Source organism: Pimephales promelas, chromosome 2, assembly GCF_988280905.1.
Source record: "Pimephales promelas chromosome 2, fPimPro1.hap1.1, whole genome shotgun sequence".
Classification (NCBI taxonomy): Eukaryota; Metazoa; Chordata; class Actinopteri; order Cypriniformes; family Leuciscidae; genus Pimephales; species Pimephales promelas.
Window position 1 is genome coordinate 6,447,605 of NC_142770.1, and position 15,443 is coordinate 6,463,047.

General features: G+C 36.5%; 2 protein-coding genes across 8 annotated transcripts; both read right to left on the bottom strand.

The window, feature by feature from the left end:
• Positions 1 to 3,099: 3,099 nt before the first annotated feature.
• LOC120492854 (uncharacterized) lies at positions 3,100 to 11,010 on the bottom strand. Of its 4 annotated transcripts, XM_089120911.1 has the most exons (5): positions 10,794 to 11,010; positions 9,995 to 10,138; positions 5,895 to 7,436; positions 5,577 to 5,617; positions 3,100 to 3,892 (listed from the first exon to the last, which is right to left on the bottom strand). In XM_089120911.1, exons 2-3 carry the CDS (start codon positions 10,050 to 10,052, stop codon positions 5,902 to 5,904), a joined length of 1,593 nt encoding a protein of 530 aa, XP_088977037.1. In that variant the 5' UTR covers positions 10,053 to 10,138; positions 10,794 to 11,010; the 3' UTR covers positions 3,100 to 3,892; positions 5,577 to 5,617; positions 5,895 to 5,901. The 4 variants fall into 4 exon arrangements, with proteins under 4 accessions (XP_088977037.1, XP_088977044.1, XP_088977030.1 ...); XM_089120918.1 differs by lacking the exon at positions 5,577 to 5,617; XM_089120904.1 differs by having other exon boundaries at positions 3,100 to 5,617.
• Positions 11,011 to 11,703: 693 nt separating this feature from the next.
• Positions 11,704 to 15,281, bottom strand: LOC148995780 (uncharacterized). 4 transcript variants are annotated; one of them, XM_089120824.1, is made up of 3 exons: positions 14,911 to 15,281; positions 13,859 to 14,041; positions 11,704 to 13,625 (listed from the first exon to the last, which is right to left on the bottom strand). In XM_089120824.1, exons 2-3 carry the CDS (start codon positions 13,962 to 13,964, stop codon positions 12,082 to 12,084), a joined length of 1,650 nt encoding a protein of 549 aa, XP_088976950.1. In that variant the 5' UTR covers positions 13,965 to 14,041; positions 14,911 to 15,281; the 3' UTR covers positions 11,704 to 12,081. The 4 variants fall into 4 exon arrangements, with proteins under 4 accessions (XP_088976950.1, XP_088976947.1, XP_088976953.1 ...); XM_089120821.1 differs by having other exon boundaries at positions 13,859 to 14,051; XM_089120827.1 differs by having other exon boundaries at positions 13,910 to 15,281.
• Between the last annotated feature and the right edge of the window lie 162 nt (positions 15,282 to 15,443).

The window sequence follows — 15,443 nt, forward strand, 5'->3', positions numbered from 1 at the left end:
TAAGATGACTGTCTGTGGTATGTAGCCCATAGATATGTAGATGTGTTACGGCGGAGTTTCCATCGTCATCACCGGCGGCCATCTTGTCACAGACAAGCTGATGTAAGATGAGTGGTCAGCACGAACACAAATACTCTTATCTCGTTGAAATCTTGACGGATTTACAAACGGTTTGGTTTCTTACAAACTTTATTAACGTGGCTATAATTATCTGGATGATTATTTATTTATACACTTATTATTCATAAGTATGCTGTGTCATAACTACATCTCTGACGTTTATAACAAAACAAACCGTTTGAAAATCGGTAGAAAATTGAGCAAGTTATGGTCATTTATGTATGTACCATTAACACAATGTTACGAGTGAGCGAGCTACCTGTGACAAGATGGCCGCCAGGTGCAGACGTTGACCTCCATTGGCAGCAGCGTGGACGACATATCTAGTCTTTATATACATATCTATGCTGTAGCGAAGTGAACTGTCTGTATAAAGTATCTTCTTATTAAACGGTCTGTACACTTGCTTGCAAAATGCTTCGTTTTGCATGTAGAGACCCTCATTATGTTACTGTGTGAGTGTGAGGCTATTTTGAGCCTTGTTAGTGGTATAAACTAGCGATTTCTTTTTACTTAGTAAATGCCCCCAGTACTAGCGTTATACGCTAAACAGTTTTTAGAGATAAAACTCTTTACATTCGATTATCATGAAACCAAATCTCAGAGAACAGTTGACTAGGTACCGATGATTTATTAGACCAAAGGTTCATTTTGCGCCGGAGTTCTCCTTTAAGTTGTTCTTCTACTAGTTTTGTAAAATAAAAAACAGTATTCTAATGTTTATTATTACTCTTCACTCATTATCTTTTAACTCAGTAGCGCTCTTGTACAGTTCTGTATGTTCCCTCTCTCCCTCTGTAGCCATTAGATGTTTCCATCCACCTATTTTTATGCAAAATGGTTGATATTGCAAAAAAAAAAATAAATAAATAAATATCTGGATGCAAATGTGTGCATAAATTTTTAAAAATTAGGTATTTGCATCTCACTTAACTGTTAGGGGGTAACAAACAGTTATAAGACCCAGAACCAGATATGATGAAAGAAGACAAGGAGTCATGAGGTTTAATCAAATGGACACAAATTTACTGAAGAATAGTTTGCAATTTCATTGGTGGAGCATCAAAGTCTCTCTAGGAGGCCGCAAGCCAACTACCTTACACAAAATCACACACCAATTATACCATTTTGCAAGGGCACACATTCCATCATTGGTACTCCTGATTGGCTAAGAGAACATAAAAGCCAAAACAGTTTCACACATATGAGTGCCTATCGCAATTAGTCAAGATAAATGTTGTCCAACCCTTGATTTAGGTCTGCGGTGACCTTGTAGGTTAGAGAAGAGCGGATATGCGTCTGTGTGTTGTTCATCCAAACGTCCGAAACCTACAGAATGTCAAACACACACACAGACACAGAGCGCCACTAAGTAACAGCTCACTTCAAGGCTGAAGAGCCTGAGCTCATTATTATCAGTCCAGTCAACCAGAACATCATAAAACATTCACTCCTCAGGAGGAAAGGCAGATAATATGCAACTTACTCCCTAGAGAAATATGCTGGAGAGAATTTATGACAACAGATAAAAATGCACCTGAAAGAAGCTTGGTTACTCACACATGTTTTAAAAGTATAATTTCAGAAAGAATAAAGAAATGTGAAAATATTTGATTATTGTGAGAGTAATATATAAGCACTCAAAAGGATATATTCGAATAGGAGACGTGAATGTTTTCAGATTTGTAACAGTTTTAGCTTAAAGGGATAGTTCACTTTGAATTAATTTTTGATATGTTTTAGCTCACCTCAAGGGCATCCAAGATGTAGGTGTCTTTGTTTCCGCAGTAGTTTCAATTTTGATATTTTTAGGTCAAACCGTTGGTCTATCAGTCATATAATGGAGGTCTATGGTCACCACCTCGAAGAGCATGCACAGAGAAGTCGAAATTAAACATGATTTAATGACTTGTAAATGTAAGTACACATCGATGGCCTAAGATACAAAACGAGCGGTTTGTGTGAGAAAACAAACAGTATTTATATAGTTTTTACCTCTTACCACAGCCAAGTCCAAGTGATCTGTGGCTACAAGAGGTAAAACGATATAAATACTTTAAACAATATAAATACCAAACATTAATTTCAAAGTGAACTATCCCTTTAAGATTAAACATTTATTGGGCCGTTCATGTCTGATTTTGTCCTGATTTATAAGGAGTGTTATTGCTCAACATGTCAGTCATGTTTGATGAGGACGCAGTATTGCATTTGAAAGAGCTGGATCTGAAGATGAATTCAGACATGATTTCATACATTTGTTTTTTGTATGATAGAGTAGAGAAGAGGAATGAGTGAAACTCTTGCCACATGGAAAGCAGTGATACGGTTTCTCTCCAGTGTGGATCCTCTCGTGTTGTTTTATTGATGATGTTGACCGACTGAATCTCTCGTCGCAGTGTGAACACTTGTAAGGTTTTTCTCCAGTGTGATTCCTCTGCTGCATTTTCAGTTCAGCAGCTGTAATAAAAGTCTTTCCACAGTCAAAGCACATGTAATTCTTCACACCGCTGTGTATTTTCTGGTGGGTTTTTAAATTGCTCAGCCGACATTGCAGGGCTACAGACCATGACACTTGAAAGAGAGTAAATGCTAATAATGTTTTTTTGTTGTTTTATTGTGAAAGATTAATATTAAGTGGCATATTTAGTAGTGATTGTGTTGTTATGCTAATTTAGAATAATTTAGGTTTTAGGATGGTTACCACCATGGTGACAAGGGGTGAACGTGGCTTTGTTTGAGAGCAAATATATTAAAGTCTTTATATTGCTGCACTAATTAATTGCAAAACAAAGCAGTGTTAGATTGGATGGATCTAGATATCAGAGTACCGCCAGAAAATATCCCTTTTGTTTGGTGCCCAAACCCAGTAAAACTTGTCAATAAAAAGTCTTGTTTCAACATTTATTACCAGTCTTAGATCAGCCTGAGAGTTTGATTGAGAAAGCCATGGTAAAGCAAAAGCAGGAGACGAAGTGATGAGAATAAAAGAGCAAAGTTTATTGAATAATCTTAGTTGCATATGCTTCAATGCTCAGACTTCTACTAAATGTCAATGTCTCAATGCTAAGACTTCATACAATTCCGACAGGAGTCATTATACCAAAGCAAAAACTATGGAAAAATTACTGTTTCACAACATTGTCCTGTGACATTAAACGCCTTGAATCCCTTATCCACACAATCATACGATTAAACAACAACAGCATGCACTGCAAGAGCAAGGAAATAAAAAAGTTAATAAAAATGTATAAAAACATAAAATGACAAATTAATAATAATAGTAGGATTAAAAGCTAAATCAAATGACAAGTACATAAATGACTGAATATTATCATAAAATGTAATAGTATAAAAAACAAAAAGACAGTTGCTCTTTTTTTTTTAACAATTGCTACAAAACCATTTCACCTGTACTAAAAAATAAAATCAGATCATACACACATCAGTTAATATACACACTACAGATTGTTCATTAGACACTACAAAGAAATTGAGAACACAGCATCCATAACATGTCACTTATATTGCATACAGTAAACTAATTTTGAAATGATGTAAAAAGTAATCGCAACAGAGTAAGGTGAATATACTGTATAATGTACTGCAGGTATAGTATTGTATTGATTCTGTCCACAATGTTCTCTTTCCAAGCAAAGGGAAAACCATCTGGACTGACGAATTCACTCCTGACGACACGTTCTTTCTAGTCCTCATCCTCTTCCTCCTCATCTATTCTTTCCTCTCAGGCTATGTTTACACGGAAACGATTCTGAAGAGAAAACGCAAAAGTGGCATTGCGTTATCACTTTTTATTCTGCGTTTAGACAAGCGTTTTGGGTGGGAAATCCGCGTGCATACGGTGACGCAAAAAGTGTGTGATATTCAATGTAGTATGTACTCCAGGCAGCTAGGTGGCAATGTGGAGCACCAAGTCCACGCGTCAGCGTACAACCTTTACTGTCAAGCAGACTTTTGCGTTTTTTCCCTTTACACGGGAACGCGGCGGTGGAGCGTTATTAAGATTTCCACTCTGGAGGGTGGTTTCACTTTTTTGCGTTTTTAGGCCCCAAAAACGCCGTCGCCGTGTAAACGAAAGGCACATCCAATAAAATATTTTTACGTTTTCACCCGCGAGCATTCTCATGTAAACAGGGCCTCAGAATTTCCATCCATCGTTTAAATCAACAGTCTGCCTTCTAATCTGCCTTACATTTTGAGAAGTTTTAGTCGTTATGTGTAAATGATGACAACAGGGCTGTGTTTCCCGTACAACTATGTAGTTCGCTGCTTCACTACCATAGTATGATGTATCGTTGGAGAAATCAACTAGCTAGTCGTGACTGTTTCCCGAATCCCATTGTCGCAAAGTATCGTTCAACCACGTTGGTTACACACGTGATGGAGTAATAACTACTTTTAATGAAACCGTTTGAGATCCAATTAACGCTAGTTATTTTAATTAATTTTTAAAATATAAATTACAGACATGTCATCTGAGGACTATTTCTAATTGTTCTCAGTTATTTTGTTTCATTACCAGACTCAATATTCGGCTTGTTTTTTTACGTAGTAGAGCATGTTCGCACATGCGCACTCTTCAAACGCGGTACTTTAAATCTTTTGACAAACTAAAAGACGTAAATGACATTTGTATGTATTCTAAATAAAAGACACCAGTTGTACTGAATGTCAGCTTGCTTATTTTGTTCGAGGATTTATTACGTTCAAATGTCATGCAATATAGAAACGATGCCTCTAACCACAGGTCGAGAGCCGTCGTTGAAACCGCACAACTTTGCGATGCTGTTTGCGAATGTTCGCTGGAACGAGGGTTTCGGGAAACACCGACTCGTTGAACTATGCTGATAACGACGGAAATTGCGACCATAGTCGGCTAACGATGCTTTCGGGAAACACACCCGTTTAGTTGGTTTAACTTTTGCAACAAATCCAATGTATTTTAGTGATTTAGTATGTTGCAAAAAGGGTGCATGAGATTTGCAAATAGTGTCTAACTGCCTGAACTTGTTCAGGGTTCTACCCTATCTCACAACCAATTCGTACGAATTCGACGAATGATTAAAAAAGTGTCTAATTCGTACGACCTCAGTTGTACGAATTCGTAGGATTTGTCTAAACCCACGTGATGGGTAGGTTTAGGGGTGGGGTAAGGGGTAGGTCATTCGTACGAATTCATACGAATTGGCCAATTCGTAAAATATGTACGATTTAGCAAAATCGTACTAATTCGTACGAGTGAGGTCGTATGAATTGTTACGAATTAGCCGCTTTTTAATCATTTGTCGAATTTGTACGATTTGGTCGTGAGATCGGGTTGGGTTTTGCAGAAAGAGGAATTTATTCAACAAATTGGTTTAGGTCAATGAGAACTTGGTCCAAAGAATGGGGTTTAGTGTCTTAGCAATTGAAAAAAACTGTAAAGTAACACACACCGGTGACTTAGATCCTTCAGCAGTTGGCATATTGGTGACTTCTGAGGAGGACAGAAAACCAGAAAGAGATTCAGTTTACTCGAAGTTTATACATTCTCAAAAACTGAAGGGATTTCATAGTTTTATCTATTAGTTAGAAAGGGTATAACTCAATATTTTAACTAACTGCAAAAGCCTACTGATTAATCTGTGAAATAATCAATGAAACAGTCGATTAATCATTGCAATAGTTTTTGATAAATCAATTATCAAAAACATTGTTGACGCAGCACTACATACCATCACACCTGGAAGTACAGGATAAGAAATCTAACTTACTGTAATTTTAGGAATGCATTTTCTTTTTATGTCCAATTAGAGTAGATAAATGGGTGAAACTCTTTCCACATGGATGGCAGTGATGCGGCTTCTCTCCACTGTGGATCTTCTCATGTATTCTCCGATATTCGGACCGCTTGAATCTCTTGTCGCAGTGTGAACACTTGTAAGGCGTCTCTGTACTGTGAACGGTCTGGTGAACTTTCAGTGCACCATCTGTAAAAAAACGCTTCCCACACTCAGCGCAAGCATGATCCTTCACACCGCTGTGTCTTTTCTGGTGTATTTTTAAGGCAGTCGTGTTACGAAAACCCTTTCCACACAAGTAACACACGCACGGCCTCTCTTTTGTATGAACTTTCCGGTGATCCCTAAGGAAATCTGGCCTAAAGAATGTTTTGCTACATTGGTCACAGTTATAAACTCTTTCTCTAGAATGACTAAGCAGATGTACTTTATAAACACCTGACTTTATGAAACTCTTCCCACATTGATCACATGTGTGCAGATTCTCCCCAGTGTGGATTTTCATGTGATCCTTAAGGGCTCCTTTTCGAGCGTAACTCATCCCACACCGATCGCATGTGTGTGGCTTCACTCCAGTGTGGATTGACATGTGTTCGTTAAGGGTTGCTTTATGTGCGAAACTCTTCCCACATTGATCACATGTGAACGGCTTCACTCCAGTGTGGCTTTTCATGTGTTCGTTAAGGTTTCCTTTATGTCTGAAACTCTTCCCACACTGAACACACGTGTACGGCTTCTCCCCAGTGTGGATTTTCATGTGTACGTTAAGGTTTCCTTTATGTGTAAAACTCTTCCCACACTGATCACATATGAATGGCTTCTCTTTAGTATGGTTTGTCATGTGTACGTTAAGGTTTCCTATTTGAGTGAAACTATTTGTAGCCTGATCATAGGTGTACAGCATCACTCCCGTGTGGATTTTCATGTGTGCGGTAAGGTTTCCTTTATGTGTGAAACTCTTCCCACACTGATCACATTTGTGCGGCTTCTCTCCGCTGTGGGTTTTTATGTGCAAGTTAAGGTTTCCTTTTTGTGCAAAACTCTTCCCGCACTGATCGCATGAATACGGCTTCTCCCCAGTGTGGATCCTCATGTGATCGTTAAGGTTTCCTTGATACGGGAAACTCCTCCCACATTGCTCACATGAGAACGGCTTCGCTAAAGTGTGTATTTTCCTGTGCTCGTCAAGTGTTTTTTGTTGCGCAAAACACTTCCCACACTGCTCACATGTGTACGGCTTCTCTCCAGTGTGGATTTTCCTGTGTTCGTCAAGGTTTCCTTTTATTGTGAAAATCTTATCACACTTATCACACGCGTACGGCTTCCCTCCACGATGAAATTTTAGGTGAAGATTAAGATTTTGCTCGCATGAGAAACCCTTTCCACACTGACGACAAATGAAACTAGTTTTGTCTTCTCTGTTCAATGAGGGACTCACAGGTTCTTCTTCAGTTTTTATATGTTTCTTCCCCGCTTCAATCAGTTCTTCAATCGCCTTGTACTCTTCCATCAGGTCTAAAATGAACGTAAAAAAAAAAGTTAAGTTAAATTTTCAGCAAATCATTCAAATAAAAGTGAAATGTGAAAGGAAAAGGACATGGGAACGCTGACATAACAGTAGACAGTCGGTACCGATATACCACCAAAAGTACACGATACCATGGTAAAATAAATATAATAATAATAATACTTAAACATTAACTTTGAGAAAGGGGGCATTTTTATACATAAAAATTGCTCTCAACGTATTTGTTTTATGAGGTAATTCTTGGAGGACTATATGCAATAGTCCATAATAAAACAATGAATAAACACATTAGAAGCAGTAGCATAAATAAATACAGTAGAAAAAAAAGATTCAAATTAAACAAAGCTGTATATTTTCAGGCCGGTCTAGCAGTAGTTTACGATTAAAAATACCACAGAAATTGAATAATTAAATATAAAATAACTCTTGGCCGATATATGTTCATTTTTAATGTTATCGTTATCGCCCTGTTAAGAAAATGTGGCCGATATATTAAAGCCGATAAATAATGTATCATTCCCTTCAGCTGAGACACTTGTTGAGGCTCACTGTTTGTTTTTGAATTTCTTGAAATATGATTGAAATCTCTTCAAAAAGTGAAAATACGCAAATAGTGCAAATCTGTCATATCGGCTATACAACACTATAATGAGAACATCATTATAATTGTGTGCTTGGGACATGGATTTAATTGTGAGACTTTTGTTTTTGTAATCAGGCTCTCAAAATTAAAATTAAAGATAAAAATTTGGATTTAAGTTTATCGGCCGATATATCGGTTATATCGGCTTTCAAATATAAAGAATTATCGGTATCGGCCAAAATTTTCATATCGGTGCATCCCTATTAAATATATTAATCCTTTTTAAGCTATTCTTTTGTTGTTTGATTATCATTAATAATACAGATATCCAATAAGAGAAAGTAGAAGGTTTTGGCGCATAAACCCATAATAAATGTCATATTTACCTGTGCCCTTCCTATCTGTATACAGAAATTGAATAGTTATCAGACAGTCTGCACTGGATAAATTTTACATTAAATATAGTTTAATCCTTATTAAAGCTACACAAATTCTCTGCTGATTCTCATTCTCTCACAACTCTTCATGTTCATTTTAGACTGCTCTTGTGAGGATACTTGAAAAAACCAACATATATAAATATTATATGTGTAAATAAATGTGTTATTTTTTGTGTTATTTGTGTTATTTTTAGAACTCGATTCTAGCGAGGACGATCCTGGTCCGCGTATTTCTCTGTGCCGTGTGTGAATAAAATAAATATTTGCTAAAGGAATTAAGCCAACTAATTTCAAACTGATTTGAATGTCACATCAATCTTTGCGTAATGATGTCATGTAAATAAACAGGAAGATGAAATCTTTTCAGGAGAACTTACACACATAATCATCATAATACAAACAAGCACAACATACAAACATAAAACATTTAACACATCATAGCATGCAGGTGTTTCTCTAATTTGGAAAATTGTAGACTGTTCATAAGGCAAGTTACAATTCGGTACTGAAATTTTTTTTAAAAATGTGACGAATGTGTGAATTTCCCTCTAGCATTTTGAGCGCTGTTAAACTGTTTCTTAACGCCTCTGACTGGCCATTGCGTTCACACGCTCAACATTTATGTCTCACAAATACATCATACATCGTAAACGTGCAACAAATAATAAACTTATCACAAAAGGACACAGAATAGTACCAGCGCGGTCCTTTGAAGAGCGTGACCATACAATGCCAGATAACGAGTGACAGAAAAAAAAAACGTATATACTGCGTAAATGCGTTAATTATTTTTAACTATTTAAACTTTCTTTTTTTCCGGGGGCAAGTGATGAAACCGGTGTTGCGACTGAACACCGTGTAACACCTGTAACACCGACTATCATAGAAAGCCTACAATACACCCCTTCCGGTGTTTTGTCCGTTACTTGACAAGGGGAAATTGCAATCGAGGATTTTCTAAAAATTTAGTACTTTAATTTAATCAAGGAATACACACAGTGATGTCTATGATAGCGGCAATAACAAACTGTTCCATTGTAATTTGACCGTGTTTTATTCATATCAGATAAAATTTATGTGGGTAACTGTGGAGTTCACCATCTTCATCTCCCAGTTCACCGGCCACTTACTTTCATGTATTTCAGGAGAAGTAGATGAACTAATGTGTTGTAAATCAGATTCTCTGAACAAACATGGTGGCGCCCATAACGCATTATAAAATTAACATGACCATTATAAAAAGGAATTGAAATGACAAAACACATTCACTTACAGGTATTTGATGTTTCAAAATCTAGTTTACAATATATGTGAATATTTTAAATAAAAAAAGGAAACATTAAAAGCGATACTTCTGTCATACAGCTCTATTGAGTCTGCGGTGTTTCGCGTGACAAGCATGACGCCTCCTCGGCATGGAAATGTGAAAGATACTCAGCAAGAATATTTAAAAATGATGTGTGAAATGGTCTAAATGCAATGTAACTGCAATCACTGAATCTGATGAAAGATAAACACCAACCTATTTGTTCTTCAATAACTTCCTCCTTTATTATGCAGGGTTCTTCTGGATCATTCATGTTTTCAAATTTCTTCTTCACTTGTAGGCCGGTGGGAATAATTCAGCATTTACTGGTGAATCGCTGCGGGAGGAGCAGCAACCGAACTATCCAAACATAAATTAATTTAATTAGTTTAAAAACAAGTTCACTTTCTACATATCTATATATTTTGTCTGCATCAATCATATTATCTTAAAGAGGCTTTTGAGCAGCTGTTAATTGTGACACTCCCTCTTATTAAACCTTACCAGCGAAATTTTATTTACCACAGTTATAACAACTTCTTTACAGCAGCATATGTCCAATGAGCCTAAATATAGTTCAATTACCAAGTCATTGCAATGTCATAAAAAAATATGACCATTAACTTGCAGATGTTTTTTTTCTATGAATAGAAACAGCTCTTTGAATAAAGTTAAAGAGCATGACAAAGCAACATTTTTATCTTTACAATGTTAACTTTCTTCACATTTATCCACATATTCAGACTTCCCTCTTGTAATGGTTTTTAAGTAACAGCTGCTGAAAAGCCTTTTTGTGTCCGAAATAGATATTAATGTTGAAAATAACAAACAAAAGAAAACATCTATTCCTATTATCTACTCTCACAAGGTCATACTTTGACTTTTGATCAAGTGCCATATCAGTAAATACCCTTATTGCGCCAAACATAGAAACAATCCTACAGACGAACATACAAAAACACACAATAATCGCTCAGATCTTAATTAGTTTAACATTAGTTCCTCACATCGTTACCTGGTAGGCTATGTTTATATCATTCGGCAGACGCCAAAAAAGGCGCACAAACAGATTTGTAGCAGATGAAAAACTTAGAGAAAAGACCCTGTAAAATGTTGTTAAAAACAAAGTGTGCGTTTTTTATAAAACAGCATAAACACACGAAGCACCGTCAACAGCTTATCTTAGCTCAAAAGGCTAACACTGATGGCGGTGCGGTAGTGGTGACGTCGTCTTCTTCTTATTATATTATGGCGGATCGCAGACACAAATTGCATTACCGCCACCTATCGCCCGGGTGGATGTCATGCATTGAACGTCCTGCAGTTTTTTCGATTTGTTCTACGAAAAAGTATATACATTTATAACAATATACTTTACATTTTATTACCTTTGCATTAAATAATATTAAGCACAAAAGAGAACTCGATTCTGGCGAGCACGATCCTGGTGCGCGTATTTCTCTGTGCCGTGTGTGAATAAAATAAATATTTGCTAAACTACATTTTATTACCTAATATATTTTTTTTTAAAGTTAACGCTGCTGTGAGGGTGTTTCTAATACAACGGCTGTGGCGGAAACGTGGTAATATTGAAATTTTTCTCACTTCTGACTGTCTTTATCAATCTTTCTCTATTTTTTCTTCTTTTTTAAAGTTGTGAAAAAACTATTGTGGCGTTTTATTTTGCTATTTACGCAAATGGGAGCATAAAAAATAATGTAGTCTCTTCATTTACCATGTGATATTAGCTTACCCGGTGACGACTTCCGCTTTTGAGAAACCTGGAAAAATTGTGAAAATATGTACAAATACATATATAAACCTGATTTATCTGAAATAATCAATGAGCAGTCGATTAATCTTTCTAATAATATTTGATTAATCGATTATCAAAATCTCTCATGCATCACAAATGGAAGTACAAGTTCAGAGCTCAACACTACTTTTTTAATGAAAGATTCTTTACACATGAAGGGCAGTTTCTCTCCAGTATGAATCCTCTCATGTATTTTCAGATATACTGACCTTTTAAATCTCTTGTCACACTGTGAACATTTATAAAGTATTTCTGTAGTGTGAACTGTCTGGCGCATGATCCTTAACATTGCTGTATTTTTTCTGCAGTAAATCTAAGTCGTTTTGTATGTTTGATTGCAGAGTGCTTTAAAATAAAGCACTCTGCTCACTAAACTCTTTCCACAAAAACAACATATTTAAGGCTTCTCTTTTAAATTAAATGCAAGATTCACTTTTTTTTTTTTACTGTACTGGTCAGTTATATTTGATTTTTTTTACTCTTCGGATCATGTGTACGGCTTAACTCCAGTGTGGATTTTAATGTGTACGTTAAGGTTTCCTTTATGTGCGAAACTCTTCCCACACTGATCACATTTGTGTGGCTTTACTCCAGTGTGGATTTTCAAGTGTTCGTTAAGGTTTCCTTTTTGTGTGAAACTCTTCCCGCACTGATCACATGTGTGTGTCTTCTCTCCCATGTGGATTTTCATGTGTTCATTAAGGTGCTCTTTTCGTGTGAAACTCTTCCTACATTGATCACATATGTGTGGCTTCTCTCCAGTGTGGGTTTGTTGCATGTGTTCGTTAAGGGTTGATTTATGCGCAAAACTCTTCCCACACTTTCCACATGTGTACGGCTTCTCACCAGTGTGGGTTTTCATGTGTACGTTGAGGTTTCCTTTTAGTGTGAAGCTCTTCCCACACTGATCACAAGAATGTGGTTTCTCTCCAGTGTGGACCCTCTCATGTAGTTTCAGATATACCGACCGTTTAAATCTCTTGTCGCAGTGTGAACACTTGTAAGGTGTCTCTGTAGTGTGAACGGTCTGGTGAACTTTCAGTGCACTATCTGTAAAAAAAGTCTTTCCACACTCAGAGCAAATATGATCCTTCACACCGCTGTGTCTTTTCTGGTGTACTTTTAATGCACCCATCTGACTAAAACTCCTTCCACACAAATAACAGACGTAAGGCTTCTCCTTTGTATGAACTTTCAGGTGATCCTTCAAGAAATCTGCCCTAAAAAATGTTTTACCACATTGGTCACAGTTGTGTAGTCTTTCTTTAGAATGAGTAAGCAGATGTACTTTATAAACACTTGATTTAATGAAACTCTTCCCACATTGATCACATGTGTACGGCTTCTCTCCAGTGTGGATTCTCATGTGATCAGTGAGCTGTCTTTTTTGCGTGAAACTCTTCCCACATTGATCACATGCGTACGGCTTCTCTCCAGAGTGGATTTTCAAGTGATCCTTAAGGGTTCCTTTTTGTGTGAAACTCTTCTCACACTGATCACATGCATATGGCTTCTCCCCGGTGTGGATTTTCATGTGTTCATTAAGGTTTCTTTTTATTGTGAAAATCTTCTCGCAGTGATCACATGAGTACGGCTTCTCTCCAGTGTGGATTCTAATGTGTTCATTGAGGATTACTTTTTGTGTGAAACTTTTTCCACACCGATCACACGTGTACGGCTTCTCTCCAGTGTGGATTTTCATATGCTTGTTAAGGTTTCCTTTTTGTGTGAAACTCTTCCCACATTGAGCACATGTGTACGGCTTCTCTCCAGTGTGGATCCTCATGTGTTCGTTAAAGGTTTTTTTTTGTGAGAAGCTCTTCCCGCACTGATTACATGTGAAAGGCTTCTCTCCAGTGTGAATTCTAATGTGAAGTTCAAGACTTTGCTTGTATGGGAAACTCTTTCCACACTCAGGGCAAGTGAAACATAATTTGTCTCTTTTCAATGAGGATTTATCTTCAGTTTTGACACGATGTTTCTCCCCCACTTCAAACGGTTCTTCAATCTCCATGTTCTCTTCTATCAGGTCTAAAATGAAAGTTAACCAAAAAAAGTTTCAACATTTTTTCAGTAAATAATAGTAGTAAAAACTCAATTGGCTATTTAAAAAAATGGGGAGTAGATGCTCAATATGTCTCAGGCTGTCTTCCTGTTTCAGGGGAAATTACACCAACACACTGAATAACACTTAACATTTCAAAGCACCTCATTGGGCCTTTAAGATTTATAACCTTATTGAAGAATCAAGAATAAACACCAACCACTTTGTTCTTCAGTGTCTTCCTGTTTTATTCTGCAGGGTTCTGGATCACCGCTTTGTTCTTCTGTATCTTCCCGTTTTATTCTGCAGGGTTCTGGATCATTCATGTTTTCAATCTCCTTCACTTGTAGGCTGATGGAAATATTTCAGTATTTATTGATGAATCACTGTGGGAGGAGCAGATCTGCAAAAATCTAAAAAAAATAAAAAATTGATGCTTTCATTAATTCACACACTTAAAGCATTTTGTTCATTTATTTATCCAACTATCAAAATTTAAGTTTTAAATCAAATTCACATATTTTACACATCTATACTTTGTCTGTGGGACAATCTATTTTTAACATTATTAACCATTTCTGACATGAGGAGGCTTTTAAGCAGATGTTAATTTAAATCCATCATAAGAGGTACATGAATCTGAGGATGTAGATAAATAGTAGAAGGAATGGGACCATGACATTGGAAACATTTAAATATTGCTGTCGTATTCTTTCACTTTATTGAAAGAGCTGTTTCTGTACTTAGAAAAAAAAACAGTAACAAGTTAATTATATATATTTTTATGACTACGTTATTTAATTTGTTTTAAAACAAATATATTATATATTTTATCTACATTTTTTAAAGCCACTTCGTGTCAGAAAATAGAAATGAATGTTAAAAATAGATTTACCAACAAGCAAAAGAAAAATAGAGATTTTAATTTTAACCCCTTTTAATTCCTCCTACAGATCCTAGTTTGACTTTTCATCAAGTGACATATTAGTAAATACCATTATTGCTCCAAACATAGAAACAATCATACAGATGAACATACAAAAACACACAATAATCGCTCAGATCTTTGAATTTAACATTATAGTTCCTTACATAGTTGCCTGCAATGGTAATGTTTGTCAGTCAACAGATGCAAGAAAAGACCCACAAATATCTATGTAGCACATGAATATAGAATTCAGAAAATACCCTGTAAAATGTTGCTTTAACAAGCTGTGTTATTTTTTGTAAATATGTAGGCTATAAACATACGAAGCACAGCGAACTGCTTACCTCACATCAAAGGAGAGACGTACGGTGGATCGTAGACACGGGGCATTACCGCCACCTATCGCCCGGGTGGACCATGGACCCTTTTCACAGACTGATGCGTTGCTGTTACATTGTCCTGTTACTGTTACGTTACCTGTCCTGTTACATTCTAAATCCTGCAAAGTTTTTTTTTTTTTTGTATTGTTTTAAGTATGTACATTTAACAATAGACTATACTTTGAATTAAATTACCTTTGCATCAAATTACAACAAAAAAGTTAGTGCTGTGAGGGTAGTGGTGCCTTCACGTGTTATTCACGTAAACAGAATATAGGATGTGCATCAGTGCAATTGGCTTTATGCCCAGCTGCACTACTTCCTGAACTTCAGCCAGCTCCTTGTTTCCTGTCTGCCATTATTGGCCAAATTGATTAATTCAGGTGTGTCTGATTATTGTTGCCATGACTACTGAGGTCAAGCACACCTGAATTAATCAATTTGACCAATAATGGCAGACAGGAAACAAGGAGCTGGCTGAAGTTCAGGAAGTAGTG